The following is an 18,779-nucleotide window of genomic DNA, read 5'->3' as shown; positions in this document are numbered from 1 at the left end:
CACCAAGATCCTCAATGCAGGAATTGGAGGAAAAGTAACATAAAAGACCTCTGTGTGGAAACAATACAACAGAACCACCCAAGTGGAAAGGTGGCAGTCAAAAGTCATGACCAAGAAAGAGCCTTTGCAAAATACCAGAAGGATATGACTGCCTAATAGAAATAATGCATGTTTTCTGAATATAGCACTCTCAAAATCAATTTGGATGTGCTGTTAATTTACTTATTTTTAGCTTTAGTTATAAGCAAAAAAAAGAAGACAGACTTCAACAAAAAACAGTGTTAACAAGAATTTAAAATTCTTGATTGATTCTTCTTTTTCAAACACCCTTAGCACTTCAAGAATCAAAGCAATAATTTAAAATGGAATTGAACAAAATGTTTCCACATTAATAAGAATTGTTTCTGATATATTCAGTATAAATGTTTGATTAAGAGGACAGAAAACAATAATTCAAAAAATGAAATGTAGAAACCACAAACCATCCCATATGACATGCTTATAATTGCCATACAGCACAAAGATTATTATTAAACTAGATTCTCCATGGAATCACAGGACTTATTGAGTGACTCATGCTAACTATTATTCAAATAATGCCCATCTTACTCCACCTTAAGTTCATCCAATGATAACTGCATCAATTACCTTCAAACAATTTTAATAACATAAATGACCATCTTCATAGGAAGCATTTCACAAACCTGACACTACCTTGCTCACTTCTAAATCGTCACTGCCAAGAAAATCAAGCAACCAAATCAGAGCACAGTAGGTAGTTCCAGATGCAGTCAGAGTTTTATCAAGTGGAATAACTTTATCTCGTGTTTTTCAACATACAAATGATCCGATGTGCAACTATACACTTCTGCATATCCCCCCCCCCACACACACACACACACCTGAACTTCAACTCCCTGATCTCAATTATTTTCTTGTGCTATCACATCTGATGAAATTTTTCATTATATAGAAGGTGGGAGAGAGAACACAGGGGCATCCATGGAAGTTAAGTTTCTTCACAGTCAAGAAAGGGATAAGACCAGTGGTGAGCTTGTGAGTCCCTTGTTCTTCTTATTTACTTTAATTTTTCAAAAAAAAAAATTTTTTTTTGAAACATGTTAAGCGACAAACTCATACGGTAACCTAACAAATATTAGTCTATTTGGCAGTATATAGATTATTTGGAATTATTGTTTCAACTCCTCTATAATGAATGCGCCCAAGTTTGAAAATAAAATAAGCGCATGCACTATCTTTACCCTTCTCCCTTTTGGTAGCCAATCATATTGTAAAACCAGTAACCAATCAAATGTTTTATAAAAGATTATAAAAGATTTCATTTTTATTATATTTTGATAGTTAAAAAATGTGTTTTTTATGTAAGATAAATTAACACAGTTGATTGTGTGCAAATATTTCATGTTTAGATCATGAAGTGGTTGTTTAAAAATTATAGCCTTTAGAGGTTGATTGTCCTCTCATACTTTTTGATTGGAATTTGTACACAAGCTGTATTAATAAAAGTTTTTGCTGAAATACGCCTTTTTTTTTTTTTTTTTTGTGACGATGCAAGCCCTTTGTTAAAATTTCCATAGTTCACCACTGGATAAGACCTAGGTTTTTCTCTCACAGAAAAGTGAATGAGTAGAATGGTTTGCCTTGAAGGATAGTGAGTGCATTTAGTGTGAATGAATTTAAGGAAAGGTATGACAGCTGGGTTGGGTGATTTATAGCCTACCTCAATGAGTCCTTGACTCCCTGGAAGTCTCAGATAATAATAAGAATGTAATAAGAAATATAAACACGTTAACACAAGAATATTTTAATATTTGCCAAATATTTCAGTCTGAAATTAACAGACTATCCTCAGTGGCTTGATAAGAACAGTTTTTACAAGGTGGAATATAAAAACAATTGATCATTCAAAAATAGAAATCAATTCTACTTTTTTTTTTGTTTAATTTATTCATCACTCTGATGAAATTTACCTCTCTTTAGTACTTAGCAATGTAACATCATGCGACTTGTTCTACTTTTGAATGATCAATTGTTTGTATTCCACCTTGCAAAAACTGTTCCTATCAAGCCACTGAGGATAGTCTGTTAATTTCAGACTTAAATATTTGCCAAATATTAAAATATTCTTGTTAACGTGTTTATATTTCTTAATTTAATGTCACAAGTATCTCTCAAGAATAGAATAATATAATAAATAGCTTGTACCTTTTTTTTACCCCAAAAGGGATAACTTGACACTTTGCCACAATGAGCTAGGAAAAGAAGTGATGTAATAGATTATAGAATGATGTGGTAATCCCTTTGTCTACAATGTTAGTCTATCAAATCATCTTAAGAGATCACTTCTATCCTTCCCAATTTTGTATCATCAGCAAATAAATGATTCTCAGGATCATTAATATACAATTTAAATAGCAGTGGAACAAGTAGAACCCAACAATCACTTAACTAGTTGTCTGCTTTCTCTATGATTCTGCTCCACCACATACTAATCTGATGTCTGTCTCAACTGTTTTCCCATATCCATTCCTATTTAATCCAATTTATTTAAGAGATTCTGTAGTATCCCATCTAATACTTTTGCAAAGTTCACCAATTCAAGGCAGTGAGTTGTAAAGAATATATAGCTATCCAACTCAAGTGTCACTTTATCACAGAACTAAATAAATTACAAAGGTAACACTTCGTTTCGCCAACAAAGGTTGGTCGATTGGTAGAGTCTCTGCTACTAATGGCTCATGCAAAAAGTTAAGCAAGTCTGAGCGCGGTTAGTAGTTAGAAGGGATAGTAGTTAGGTGGGGTGGGTGTATTTTTTGAAGTATGGCAGATGGATAGATGTATTTTTTGAGGTGGGACAAGTGGATGTATGCTAGTCTCAATGGGTCATAGGCCAAAGGTATTTGGTTATTGCTGGCCATATTTCTAGTATTGGCTTCTTCATCTTTTGGGGATTTTTTTTTGTTTGTGTTGTGGTGGTGATTTGTTTGTTACACGGACTTTAAATGGTCAGGTTTGTTCTTTGAGGGACTGGCAGCACTCAGAGAGCTAAGTTGACCATTTAACACATCGCAAGTAGTAACACATTATGGGTGGCACGTCAGTTGCACCTGTGACATCACTTCCAGTGACTGTAAAAGCTCTGCCCATCAAGTCACATGATTTCACTTATGTATGATGGACAGAGCTTTTATAGAGAGCAGGCTATTATTGTATACTCATCCCAAGCAATAGTACTTCTGTAAAAATCCAACCAGTATGTCAAATATCAGATTATATATAATTACATAAACCAAAATTACATAAAAGTAACTGTCCACTTAGACCTATTGTGGATTCTACAGGCAGTCCCACATATAAAATATCAAGATTTCTGTCTAGGCCTGCTCATTGGCCACTCAGCTTCTTCGATAAAATAAAATTCCACAGAATTTCATACAAGAATGAAAGACATTAAACTTGCAGATACAGACATGTTAGTAAGCTTTGACACTGTGAGAGATATTAATGAAGAGAGATACAAAGAGACAACAGAATTTTTAACCCAAAAATTTCCATCAAACATAGTGGATGTATTAAAATTTGTAATGACATCAGGTTACTTCACATGGAAAAATAAAATAATATAGACAAGAAGAAAGAACTTTAGGTGATAAGGGTGTTAGGTGATAAGGGTGTGCAATGGGCTCACCCTTATCACCTAACCTAGCCAACTTTTTTTGTTTCTTAAACACACCTAGAAAAAATAATTTTCAATCTTGATCCAAAACAAACAATTTGGCTGGTACATTGATGATGTCTTTGGAGCCATACAGAACCATATCTCACTCACTTCTACAAAAAATCAACACCCTACATCCTTGTATCAAGTTTACACTAGAAAAATAATCAAAACGTATTTCCTTTCTTGATGCATGCAAGATTTGTTCTTCTAAAGAATCTCTAAAACAAGAACTGGAAACTGTCAAAGAAACAGCCTTACTAAATGGATATAATCCAATAACAGCCCAAAAAATAACCAACTACTCTCACATAACGCAACCTAAACAAGCCCACAGGACTCCTATACCAAATATTAAAGGCATCTCTGAACGTGTGGCAAAAATTATGAAAAAATATCAACTCATTGATACCTATAAACCCATCAACCAAATTCATAACCTGCTACCTTCTCTAAAAGACAAACTCTCACCACTGATGCTACCTGGCATATACAAAGTACCATTTGTGCAACTTGTCTTAATACGGACAAATACGGAAAATCTGAAAATAAATATATCCCTGAACATCAAGACCACATTCATCTTATCAAACCTTACAAATCTGGCCTTGAACAACATGGAATTGAAAACACTAACCACATCATCCAATGGCAAAACACTAAGCTGCTATACAGATCCATATATAAACATGAACTTTACATAAAGAAAGTGCTGAAGCCCTACTTCATAAACCTAATCTCAACCGGAATGACTGCCTCACCATACCAAAAGTTTAGGAAATTGTTATCCTCAATTCTCAATTGTATTAAATACATTTTATCTCTTATATATACACACTGAAGTGCCACTGAATTAAGGATAGAATTTGCATACCATCGCCTATGCATAGCATGTTTGCATAGCCAAAACTGTGGTTATACTTAGCTGTCAATGTTGGCTTCCCCAAGCATTCATCGTGAGAAGTGTAATGGGAAAGGCATTGGATTTAGATGCATTTGACAGAGGGAAGATCAAAGGTGACTGATAAATAGTCACTAGATCTCCAAAACTGTCAACAAACTTGGATTTTCTCGTACAACAGTTTCAAGAATGTTCCGGGAATATGAAAATCCTGGCAAAAAAAACAAGCACCCAGACAAACTGCAAAAGGCAACTAGCCTTGAATGATTGTGGGCTTCACCATCTGACTCACATCATATGCACCAACAGGGGCCAGATATTATCTCAAATCACTTCCCATCTGAATGAGGGTTCCAGCCAGAAAGTCAGTGCAAGGAATTGTGCAATGTTCACTTCATCTCAGCTCTAGGAGCTACTGACCTACAAGAGTCCCACTTCTAACAGCACAACACCGGGCTGAACACCTTGCCTAGGCTAAAGGACATCAAAACTGGATGATCGAAAATTGGTGTGACATTTAGCCTGGAGTGATGAATCATGATTTAAACTTCATAGCACTGATGGAGACCAAGGATATGGCACCAACCCCATGAAGTTATATATCCTGTATGTCAGATCTGAACTGTACAAGCTAGTGATGGCTCAGTGATGGCCTTGGGTATCTTCAGTTGGACATCTTTGGGACCTTTGATGCATGTACCAATGGTTCTCAATGCATCATGCTATGTGGAAATCATGGCCGACCATTTACACCCATTTATGTCCATCATACATCCCAATGGAGATGGCATCTACCAGCAAGGCAATTGTTCATTACACAGGTCCAGACAGGCTAATGCTTGGTTCCAGAAGCATTCTGTTGACTTTGAAATAATGAAGTGACCACATAGACACAATAATTTAAATCCCATTAAAAATTTTTGGAATACCAATGGTTCTCAATGCATCATGCTATGTGGAAATCATGGCCGACCATTTACACCCATTTATGTCCATCATGCATCCCAATGGAGATGGCATCTACCAGCAAGGCAATTGTTCATTACACAGGTCCAGACAGGCTAATGCTTGGTTCCAGAAGCATTCTGTTGACTTTGAAATAATGAAGTGACCACATAGACACAATAATTTAAATCCCATTAAAAATTTTTGGAATACCATCGAGCAGTGTTTGGGGCTCCATGTCAACTCGGGAGGTCAGCCCACATACCTTTAATCCATGAACATGAAACTGTATACCTAGAGGGATTCCAATATAGGCATGTGATCTACTCTTTTTTTTTATTGAATTCCTTATTGTTGTTCACTGTACTGATGTCTTAAGATACGTAAGATGAAATAGTTACATAATAAATTTATTTTACTGTGGTATAAGTATTATTCTATAGTTAGGAATACTCCACAAGTTTTATTACACAAGAAAATGCACAACAGAAGGAGTCAAATACCAAAAGTTGCTGTGAACTAGGTTGGGATCTGGTGATTAAAGAAATTAATAAAATATGTAAGTCAATATTATTATTATTACAGGCTACTCCAGGGAGCCTTGGACTCATCAAAGGAGGCCCTAAACATCGTGTCAAGCACTATTCAACATCTGCACAGTATCTATCATACTTTGCTTTTAACTCATTCAAAGTCATGACACCCACAACAGAACAGACTCTGGCAACCAATTCCATTCATTCACCACTCTCCAAGCAAAAAAACCTAGTTCTAACACCCTTGCTAACTACACTCTTACTCAGTTTCCATGGATGGCCCTAGTTCTCCCACCACCAGACCTGTTCTGAAAAATTCCCTCTGAATTAATCTTTTAAAAACCCTTTAGTAATTTGTATGTCTCAATCACATCACCCCTTTTCTGCCTATCAACCAGTTTCCCAAATCTTCAACCTATTCTCATAAGGTTCATTCCATAGACTGCTACCATCTTGGTCACTCACCTCTGGATCCACCTCTTCCTCATCACCAAGAAACCCTGGCACCCAGATCAGAAATGCAATAATCAAGATTGGAGTCTTATCGAGGTTTGATAAAGAGGAACAATAACCGGCTTGTCTCTGCTTGTTAAAGTATTCTTCAGTAACCAAGTAATGAGATTAGCTGTTTTGGCCACTTTTGCTATGTGCCCCCTAAACTTTAACTCCCTATCCATTAACACTCCCAAATCTCTGGCTTTGTCAATTTCCTGAGTATAGATCCACCAATGTGGTATAGAGCTGGTAATCTTTTCACTTCAGAATGCATAACCTTACACTTTGCCACATTAAACTAACATCCATTCTCCTTTGCTAACTGCTCCTAAAACCATTCCCAAACCACTATGCCTTGTGACATGATGCATTATCCTACTGGAAATAACTTATCACAATGCATGAATTGTGTGCATGAGGAATGCATATGATTACCAACCATAAAGTAGGCAGGCTGTTGCAATTAGATGTTGATCTACCAATAAATCAAAATGTGGGCTAAAAAAGCTCTCCACACCAGCTCACAATGTTATTCATTGCATAATGGATTGATGCACGCAGTTGTTATTATTATTATTATGTGATACCTCCAGGGAGTCCAAAGACTCATCGAGGGAGAGTGTGCTAACAGCATCGAACGCTTGATCCTTCCAACTACTAACCTTGCTTAACTTTTTGCGTGAGCCATTAGTATCAGAGGCTCTACCAATCGGCCAACCTTTGCTGGCAATCACCAAGAAACCCTGGCAGTTGTCATCCAGTGCCTTATCAGCATTAAACACAAACTTCATCCAACCATGCAACCTTCTCACATTGTTCAAGTGTCTGGAATCTTTGGATTTCACAGGTGGGATATTAGAAATACTGCCTTGCACAGTGAAAATTACAGATACTGAACACAAACATAGACATTTATGTTATACTTAACAGGAAATTATATTAGTTTTAATCTTTATCCTTTACATTTGCTTATACTTGGGAAAAGGATTAAAACAATAATATAATTTCCTGTTAAGAAAAACATAAATGTCAATGTTTGTGTCCAGTATCTATAATTTTTCAACATGTCTGAAACAGAAATCTATCTGTCTTATGAATCATCACTACACAACCTCTAATACACAGGAATCCAAATAATACTGAGATCGTTTAAAAGAGTAACTGTCAGGATTATTTTCAAGAGCATCAGTTTAGCAGAAATGCAACATTCATGTATTAATACTGCTTATCAAAAAAGAGCAATTTTTCAATATAGTAGACATGTCTATATTTTCAGCTGAAACTTCTCAAAGTAACTGCAGCAAATTTAAAAATATCAGAGACAAAAGATCACTATTCGAGAAAAAGCATGTAATCCACTGTTCCTACAAAAAAAGAGGTACAATAGCTGAGAAAACTACATTTGCTACTGAGTAAGGTGCAGCACTGGAGAAAAACTCTGCAGCCACTGAACTGGACATCACACACAGATAAGTCAAATTAACCTAAACAGACAAGGCCCTCACTTGCAGCCAATTTCAATACTTCATTACTTTAAGAACCAACAGATAAGCGTAATAACTGTAAAAAAATCCAAGGGGACTTGGAAGGTTATTATGGGTGTAAAACAGCTTTCCAAAACCATAAGAAAAAGAAAAGTGTAATAATTTGGCTAATCTCAATCTTTCTCCTCTGTGCTACTTGCCAAAAAAACAGGATAGTAACAATTGCCTCTCACCACAAGAGGGCAAGTGAATATTTTCTTGTTGTACATTCTTAATACCTTGAAGAGTTTGGTTGGAACTATAGACATGATGCTAGTATATCATGGTCTGTTAACTATATGTTCTATAAGATAGTACCATTGCATAAGGGTGGTGGGAGAATGGGCATATCAAACTATAGGTCAGTACGTATTCTGTAGTTAATATTTTGGAGAAATTGGTATGAACTCATATACAGAATTGGGCAGATGAGAGTAATATTATTTATGCAGGCCAGCATAAATGCATAAAAAGGGTGCTCTTGTTTTAGTAATCTGATTACCTTTTACAACAGAGTGCCAAGGGCAATGGATGATGGTAAGGCATACAGTCAGTTTTTTTTTTCTTCCCCCCCCCCCAAGGCATTTGACAGAGCACCACATAAGTTGATTTGCAAGTTGCATCATATGAGTTTGAATACCAGGTTACTGGTATCCAAACTCATATGATGCGATGAATTGGTGATTGGCTCTGACAGATATCAGAGAGTAGGAAGGTTACAAGTGAAGTTCCACAGGGTTCAGTCCTGGGACCACTGCTGATCAATCTTTATGTCAATGATGTTATCACAGGGGCTACTAGGAGATAATCAGTTTTTTTGCAGATATAGTGAAGCTTTGGAGGGTTATTAGTTATAGTGCTAATGTTTTCGCTCTTCAAGAGGATTTAAATAAGGAAAATCTGATTAAATTAAATTAAATTGATCATTAAACTGATATCTCCATGCCATTTCTCATGGAAAAGGCATAGAGATATCAGTTTAATGAAACTAAATGTAAGTTTATTTGGGATCTACAGAAAGGAAGTTTAATATTCACTTGCAGTTATACTAGAAGTGGAGTAAGCAAGGGATCTTGGAGTGATTGTGGATAAAGATTTAAAGTTCCAGGGATATGTTGCAAAGGTTGTGGAGACATCTCGGAGAATTGCCGCAATGATGAGGAAAACATCGACCATGAGAGATAAGTATGCTGGTCCCATTGTATAAAGCTTGATCAGACTACATCTGGATTTCTGTGCTCAGATCTGGTCACATTGATTTGAAGAGGATGAAGTAACCTTGGAGAGGATGCAAAGACAGATAACAAAAATGATATCAGGACTGTACAACATTGATTATGAGGATAGACTGAGGGCATTCACATGGATTGCAGAGTTTGATGAATAGAAGGTGGGGGGGGGGGATATGATCAAGATATTTAAGCTATTGAAGGGTTATTATCGTATTAACACTGAGGAGATTTTTCATATGTTAGAACGAGGGAAAGGAACAAGAGGCCATTCCTGGAAGTTGCAAAAGGAGGTAGTGAGTAAAAGGATAAGAAGTAAGTTTTTTGCATGGAGAGTGATAGGAGCATGGAATGCATTGCTTGAGAGGGTGGTGAATGTGCAGACTGAGGATGATTTTAAGGAGTGGTATGACAGATTGTGTTCACTAGTGTTGACTTCCAACAATGAGTCTTTTAAATCCATGAGGGTCAGAAAAATAACAAGTTAATCTGTTGTTGTTGTTTTTTTTTTGAGTTAAAAAAAAAAAGAAAAACAATGAGCTCCATATCAATCCAACTACTTTCAAGTAAAAAGCCATTACAAAAGTTCCTCACATCAATCCCAGACAGAATTTCAATCCAGGCCTATCCAACTGTAGGGCAAATGTGCCAACAAATGCTACAAAACACTACTTGCTGGAGAATGCTACTAGAAGCATTCTCCAGCAAGTTTAACTGATTAATCAATATATGCTCAGTACTTTGAACCATATTTCACTCTTAATTTCCAAAAGAAAACGAAATCAGAAAGATACCAATAGAAATATGCCCCCCCCCAAAAAAAAGCAAGAAGATATCACCCATGTAACAACATAACAGTATTTACTTTTTATATTCATTTTGAAACAGAAAAGGAATTTTGTGGTCATAAACATCTGACATTCAAGATTTCTTGAAATTCATTTTGCAAATGCACATCACTAAATTGCTTCTTATCAATTCATTTTCTCTTTCATTTCTTAGAAACATTTAAGCATTATACTTCCTGCCATGTCTCTTCTACCCGATGATCATTTGTACATACTTTTTTTGGCATATTATAATTTCGTTTCCAACATATTTTTGACAATATCAAAAGTGCCTTAGGGTTGTTTAAGTGATAAACAACACTACACATATCTATTAGTGTTTTTAATAAACCAGGGAGACTAAAATTATCAAGATATATTTTTAAATTAAAATGATAAACGTTTTAGGAACTTCACTTTATGTAACCGGTGGAGTTAATAGGTCAATAATAATAGGTATACAGTAAGATGGTAACTCCCTTGTCTGGTACAATCATTAATATTTTCCCACATGGTGTAGGATTGCATACACTTGCAAAATAATTCCGAGAAGTCTATACTGGTTCTAATTGGATATACTGTAGATGGTGTATAAATAGCCACTTAAGCTCTATAAAAGTTTGACAACCTGACTTAATTTCATTAAATATGCGAATCATGCTTAAGGAAATCATTACCAATTACATGCACACAAACGAAGCTATCAGGGATGATTTCTATTACCTGGACTCCTCATGTTGTATTGGTTTTCCATATTTGACAATGTATATAGTACTTCAGTTATTCAAACAGCAACACAGATAGAAAAGTAAATGATATAAAGACAAAATTATAATTGTCTTGTCTGCTATTAAAATTAAAATTAGTTTCACGGTGGTTTAAACTATCCATGCACTCAAAAAGTTCTCTAATAACTGGTAGTAATTATGGAATGTAGTGCGCGCTATTATTAATTAAAAGTCTGAAAGTTAACGGAAGCCTTTTTAACAGAGTTCACAAAACACAAAAAATTAAACAAATATTGTTTTCGAAAATGACGTGGCACAATCACATTCAATGATATTTCGTTACTACATCTAACAGTCTGTCATAAGTACATTTGCTTTACTCAAAGCTATCGCCCTCTGACAAAGTTATTAATTCGACAATCATAACTAAATTATAAAATTGGTTTAAGTTATGATATTATTGCCCTCGGACAAAATTATTAATTCGAGACTCATTAGTAAATATAAAATTGATGAATTTATAATTATTATTATCTAGTAGCAGTTACAAGCAGTCTAAGGGCCTATTGAGGAAGGACCCTGGAAATGTAATTCCTTGGTGCCTGTCCTGTTATTGTTGTTGCGCGTTATCCATTCGTTTCCCACTCTCGGTGATCTCACTCGATCTCTTGCCTTTTCTTTCAGCAGTCGTAAATCATGTTAGAAAGTTCCTTTATGTTGTTCATTCAACTCTTCAGCAATCTTCTCCAACATAACAGCCTTTCCTAGACTTGCCAGACGTCCCATATTTTAACTCAAGTTTGCTGTCCTGTATTGTACTTGTAGGGACAGCCTAATGTCCCGTATTTTAATGAAAGATAAAATTATAAATATTATGTTAAGCAATTATAATTTTCAATATTATTTTCGAATAATCCAACTTAAATTGATTTGTATAAACCATAAAAACTAACAATTCGAGCCAATTAATTGTGTTTACAGTTTATGGTGGTGGCATAGCGGCGAGGTCCCTTTCACTGGTCGCTTTTTATTTAGCATAAGCATTTTATTTATAATTGTGTACAGATATACTGCATTTGCTTATTTTCAAACAGTTCGTAGTTGGACATTTTGCGGTGCGGTATCGGTACAGTACGTGGATTATTTCAATAATTATTAAAAATAATATCTCGCCTTTTTCGAATGTGCGATATTTAGTTTAATAAAATTATTTTTTAACGATCATTATTCGAAAGAACGGAATTTTATTGCAAAAGGTAAACATAACGACGAAGTCCGTCTACAAAATCTGCAGACGAACGTTTAGTATTGCACACGGGAGACGATCGGATGTTACATAACATTTTAACACTCAGAAACAAATTGAGCATTTTGAGTTCCAGTTCCAAAAGTATTGATACTTATTTTGTAAAACCAAATACCAGCAATGAAAGAAAACGTATTGCTGCCGAACTAACTATGGCATTTCATGGCATAAAGCATCGTTATTCTTTTGGTCGCCCTCTTTTTAACATTTATGATGAATATATTATGAGAATGACTTTCTTAGACCAAGACCAAGCAGGAATTAAGATTAACACCCATGTCCCGTATTTGGTTTTCCAAAATCTGGCAACCCTAGCCTTTCCCAATGATTCATCCGTTCGCATAATACGCCCAGACTATATTAAATTCTATTTAGCGATCACTGCCCCCACAGAGCATTCTGTCTTTATATTCATTCACTAACCGTCCTCTTATTAGTCCTCTTGCGGTTAATGAAATTCCAAAGAATCACCTATGCATCCATAACTCAAATAAATCAATTCGTTTCCTGTTCTTCCTAATAGTCCAGGTTTCATATCAATACATCACTCCTGAAAATACCACTGCTTTAATAACTCTAACTTTCGTAGCCTTACTGACATTTCTATGTTTAATAATTTTTATCGTTTAATATTGCTTTTTTCCCTTAACTTTCCTTCTTTTAATTTCATCTTCACATTGAGAATCATTTCTTATTCAAACGTCATAGAAATAAATAAATCCGCTAACACCTTTAATTCTCCATAGGCCGTTTTAGTCATAATATTTTTTGGATAATGAGGGGCAGTAACAACCTCTATTCTATTTACCTCAATCATAAATTTATCATTTTTTTCTTTGCTTTCCTTCTTAAGATCTTCCTTAATTTCTACTATGAGGGTTGTGTCATATGCATATCTTAAATTATTTATTTTTCTGCCACCAATCTTAATTCCTGCTTGGTCTTGGTCTAAGAAAGTTATTCTCATAATATATTCATCATAAATTTAAAAAGAGGGCGATCAAATAAAATACAGCACACCAACATCCCTTTTTCCACTGGAACACTGTTCATTTACATGGACCCCCTAAGGGCCACCGCAGCATCTATAACTCAAAAGAAAACTAGATGATCAGGTATCTCCATTACTCTCATGACATTCCACAGTCTGTTATAATCCACACAGTCAAAACTTTCTTGCAATCAATAAAACAGATGAATGCATCCTTATGAAAATCTCTTCTTTTTATAATCCACATCAAGTGCACTGTATAATCTCTAGTTCTGCCTATCCTAAAATCTGTCTGTTCTTCTGGCATACCTCTATATTTGGATCACTTTCCACATAAAATTATTTGCATGTGAAATTAAAACAATATTGACTGTTTGTCATTCAGTAATACTGATGAATACTGATGTTTATCAATCTCGAGACCAGTATATTTTCTTCCAAATTTGCTAACGAATTTCTGTTAATATAATCGACGCTTCATCTCCACTGCTTTCAATAATTCCACTAGCACTCTATCCAGGGCCGTCGCCAGATTAGATCGCGTCTGAGGCAAACAATTAAATATCTCCCCTGATGGATTATAAGTTAAAAATATAAGAAAATCTCCAATTGCTATTTTGTTTTTATTATAAGAGAAACAGTAATGCAAAACGATTACATAATAACATTAATTAAATGTTTGCTCTACCGGGATATCGCTCAATACAATTGTGCGTTATCCCGGTAGAGCAAACACTAAATTCTAATCCAAGTAGAGTAAAATTTAAATTATAAGATAAGTCCGCCTCTATCGATATAGTTGCTAGACCAACCAATCTTTCTTGGGTCATTGCTATACACAGATAATCTTCAATCAGTTTTAAGCTTGGAAAAACTTCTTTCCGCACTTGCTATGCTAACAGGAATTATTAGCGTAGCGACAGCGCCTACCGCAATATGGCTGAACGAGCGCCCTTATTAAGCCACGCCATGAGGCAGGCTGCCTCTATGCTCCACCCTGTCGATGGTACTGACTCCATCATCTCTAGGAGCTTTTCATTTTAGCAGTTGTTCCATTACATATATTACTTCACTTTTCATTATCATAGAATCCTCAACACGTTTCTGCTATTAAATTCAATTTCAAACTCTCCCAAATTATTTTTTTACTACTACTAATCGAGGAATAGCTTCTCCATAACTCAGTCGGTATATACAAAGCCCTTTGGACGGAAAGACCTGGATTAGATTCCCATCCATGACGTGAGAAACCTTTATCTGGTCTCTTTTGACTAAAGGTGAGTTAGCCGGTCTCATACGGAAGTGGGGGTTTTTTCTCCCAGAAGCTCGGCTTTTTCGTCCCTCGAAACATACAAACCGACCAGTGGATCACACGCAATTTACGGACAAGAATAATTGGAGGCATAGGGGTAACCGCCTTATCTCATATTACGTTTAAGAAGTCCAAGGATATTTGGAAGGCTATGGCTATGGGCACTTAAGTGCCTGTTAAAGCCACTGATGGATGGATGGAATCAAGGAATAACCTTCCCTGTAATTTCTTTTATCATTCCAAATATAACTTTTTTCTACCTGTAGTGTTATTTCTTTAATTTCCTCGCATCTTTTGTTTAAATGTCTTTCTCACTAGGCAGTCTCTTAAAATCTACATTCTGCTGTTTAAGCTTTTCTTTGTTTCCCTGAAGTTTCATTTTTTTTTTCTTTATACTGTTATCTGAATAGCTTCTTCTGAAACCATTTACAATTTTTCTTTTCTTGTTCATTAACTAGATTCGTCTTTGCTTATTCTGTTATACTATATTTGTTTCTTCTTCTTCTCTTCCTGTCCTCTACAAACTTTTTAATTTCTTCCTTCTACTTTACACGCTTCAGTCATAAGATTTAAATCACATTTGACAGAGTCCTTTTTTTTTGTTTTTCTTAGCCTTTAATTTCAATTTAATTTTGAATTTCAATAATTCATGATCCATTCCACAGGATGCACAATGTAGTGTATTTGGTGTGCTTCAGATTTCTTCTAAGCCACCATGGAGTCTGAAGACTGATCGGGGATCACATTCCTTGGTCGCACTTCTTCTCGTTAGGAGAAATTCATGCATAGAATCCTCTTTTATTTGTTGAAATTGTTTACAGTAAAGAAATTTTTCTCTACACAAAACTCCAACATCCTTTTTCCTGCTTTACCATTCAGTCCGGAACTAAATCTTCCAATGGTGCTGCGTTCTTCTTCTTCTCCCATTTTTGCTTTCCAGTAATCTAATATCAATAGAAAATCTATCAGCTATCAGCTAACGCCTTTTTTTTATTATTTTTATTTTTTTTTTTTATTCCCGTATACGGGGAGTAGGCGAGGCCATTTAGCCCTATCTAACTTTTGGAGACTGAGTGGGCAGTTCAATCTCCACTGGTACCAATCAGAGATAGATGGCCCAAGGCTATCACTAATTAAGCGGTACTCAGTGAAGAGAGACGGCTCAAATGTGCTGCCATCTCGTGGTCCCTAACCCTAACACAATATATTTAATGTCTGAAATAATGTGGGTTCTACGGTCGATTTTCTTGAGTTTACAGGACGAAAAACCCGAGTTTCCGGGAGGAAAAACCTGCTTGCCCGTGCCAGAGATCGACTAACTCGGGAACCGGTCGAAAAAAGGCTTAGAAAAATTTCCTCTAGTCGCCGACTAGACTCGAAACCAAGTCTTCCTTCGTGCGGCCAAGCGCCGTGGTTGGCAAACGCCACATCCACTGAGCTACACAGGCATGGTAGCCAAAATGGATTATATTTGACCTAAAAAAATTATGAGAATTATAAAGAAATTCCATTACTCTGTGTTCCAGGAAAGGTCTAGACAAGCATTCTTACTAAGAAAAATTATTCCAAAGAATAATTTTTAAAGAACTATCATGTTCAGGAAAAATCTACCTTATCAATAATGTACACAATCTACCGCATAATTTGTGTATCTCATCTTCACCTGCATCTGTAGATGGTACATACATCTGTACGAGTGCAACATTCACAGGATATCATATTTTTCGGTGAGACACTGGGTTAACCGAAAATGTATTTTTATATACTCCTCTTAGTGTTAATACCACAGCATTGCTACTAAAACGTTTAAGTCCAGAGTAATAAATCCTAATGTCATTAGTATCAAAATGACCCACTACTGTCCATTTGCTAATTCCTAAACTCTTAACTCTTCTAGTTTCTTTCTTTACTAGTTTTCCTTGAGTAATCATATACTAAAATGATTACTTAAAAATTTACTATTGCCAGCGGATTTGACACTTTTCTGTTATCTGTATTTACTAAGATTTTCCCACGATAATCATTTTTCATTTTATATATATAATTCAAGCACAATGAACAGTATGCGTGCAAAATTTGAACACATGAAATGCGTTTATAAGTACAATGTATCGAAGATCGAATAACTCTATCACAATAGTTCTAATTTGATAACTCTATAAATAAATAACTTCATCAACAGTGGTGCACCCAGAGGGGAGAAAGGACCCGGGCACCCCCAAAGAAAAGGAAAAAACACTAGAAAAATTTCCAAAAATCTTTTCCTAATTAAAATTCTTTTTTTTTTTATTTATGTTGTGTGCTACTTATGAATTAGCGATCACTGCAGATGCTCAGTTATAGGTCGTATGCGATGTGTAGTGTGTATTCGCAAAACGTCTACTCAACTCGGCACCCCCCCCCCCCAAGGTTAAATCCTGAGCGCTCGGCCCCCTCCAAGATTAAATCCTGAGTGCGCCACTGTTCATCAATATTACGTAATTTGTAATTCGGTATTAAATTAGATAATATAAATATATTAATATAAATATAAATCTGTGAACACGCCTTCTGTTCCATAAAGGGAGTAAGGGAAGCTGTTTTAGCTCTGTCTAACTTTTGAAACTGAGAGGAAGTCATATTTTACACTTAGACAATCAAAGATAAATGGCTCGTGCTATCACTGACTATGTCATTTAGTAAAGGGTATACTCCAGACAATTGATGACATTTCACGGTTCCTACCCGTACCACAATTTATTATTGTCTGATATAGTGTGAGTAATAATAAAAAATTAAAAACTTTTGTACAACCACTGTATTAATATTAATATGCCAAGTTGTCATGACATATACATTACTGTGGGATTTCCGCAGCTATCTAATTCTTCAGCAATAGCTAACTGTTCTGGGGAACAAGCATAGTGTTAAGGAAATCGATAGCTTTTGACTCTACACCCATGAATAGACAAACGTTGGAGAATTCATATCAAGGAATTTTAAGAACGAAAAAGAGAGAGAGGGATTTCTTAGTGTTAGATTATTTCGCATATTTCAGGTGTTTGCTGTCTCTTTTGGTTGATTTTTGTTCTTTATGCAGAAGGAAAACTCAGGTTCTTAGATAAAAGCATGCCACCATTGGAAATTGAGCAGTCACTAAAAGTGCTTCCCTGGTCGTTAATAGCTGACACCTGAGGGTGACACTAGCATGGTGCTCTGGGTTCTGTACTCGAACTACTACTCTTTAATTTTCATCTTAATGATAAAGAGAGCCTGTGTAGCTCATGGATGTAGCGTTTGCATACCACGGTACTCGACCGCAGGAAGGACTACTTTGTTTCAAATCTAATCGGCGACTAGAGGAAATTTTTCCAAGCCTTTTTTCGACCAGTTCCCGAGTTAGTCGATTTCTGGCACAAGCAAGTGGGGTTTTTTTCACCTGAAAACTTGGGTTTTTCTTCCCTAAACTCAAGAAAATCAGCCGTCGAACCCACACTATTTTCAAACATTAAAATATATTGTGTTAGGGTTAGGGACCACGAGATGGTGGCACTTGCTAGTCGTCTTCTTCTTCACTGTGTACCAATTAATTAGTGATAGCTTTGGGCCAGCTATTACTGATTGGCTACCAGTGGAGATTGAACTGCCCACTCAGTCTCCTAAAAGTTAGATAGGGCTAAAACGGCCTCGCCCACTCCCTATACGGGAATAAAAAGTTAGGGGTTTTATTATTATTATTATTATTATTATATAGAGAAGCATTTAGGGAGGAGATATTCGGTTGTTTGCTGATTATGCAAAATTTAAGAGGACAATACAGTAGATGAAAATGAGAAGTCACCGACCAGGTCAAAAGGAAGATTTTTCGTATTGTAGCAAGTAGCATGAAGAATGACTAAGGAAAACTTTTAATGAGTGCAGATGGGGGATGTAACAAAGGCAGACGAAATTATTCAGCTAATGAGTGACCATTTTGCTAGAGTATGTCAACCAAATGAAAATATTGTTATGACAGATGTGATGGAGACTGAAGTGAGAATTGAGGTTGATAAATTGGTGATACTTAGTATTGCACAATCTCAATGCAAATAAAGTCATAGGATTGAATGGGATATCGGCTCGTGTTTTAAGAAAATATGTAGTGGAACTGGTGATGCATTTAACTAGGCTGTTTAAGATTAGTTTCAGCTCTTGCAAAATCCCCAAGAGAGTGGAAAAAGGAAAAAATAATTTCTTTTCATAAAGGAGGATTTAAGTATGTAGTAGCA

At 35.7% G+C, this 18,779-nt stretch overlaps 1 protein-coding gene across 2 annotated transcripts in view; it reads right to left on the bottom strand.

Moving 5' to 3' along the window:
- LOC150094329 (ubiquitin-conjugating enzyme E2 J1-like) overlaps positions 1-11,273 on the bottom strand; it is a 246,020-nt gene extending 234,747 nt beyond the window's left edge. For both annotated transcript variants that reach the window (XM_090412082.1, XM_090412081.1), the window contains exon 1: positions 10,919-11,273. In XM_090412082.1, coding sequence (XP_090268208.1) covers positions 10,919-10,949 — 31 coding nt within the window. In that variant the 5' untranslated portion in view covers positions 10,950-11,273. The remainder of the gene's footprint in view (positions 1-10,918) is intronic.
- Positions 11,274-18,779: the final 7,506 nt, after the last annotated feature.

Source organism: Typopeltis vanoorti, chromosome 22 (assembly GCF_054136105.1).
Source record: "Typopeltis vanoorti isolate ZY-2024b chromosome 22, IOZ_Tvanoo_1.0, whole genome shotgun sequence".
Lineage (NCBI taxonomy): Eukaryota > Metazoa > Arthropoda > Arachnida > Uropygi > Thelyphonidae > Typopeltis > Typopeltis vanoorti.
Note: the sequence above shows the minus strand (reverse complement) of the source record. Positions and strands in the feature narration are given on the sequence as shown.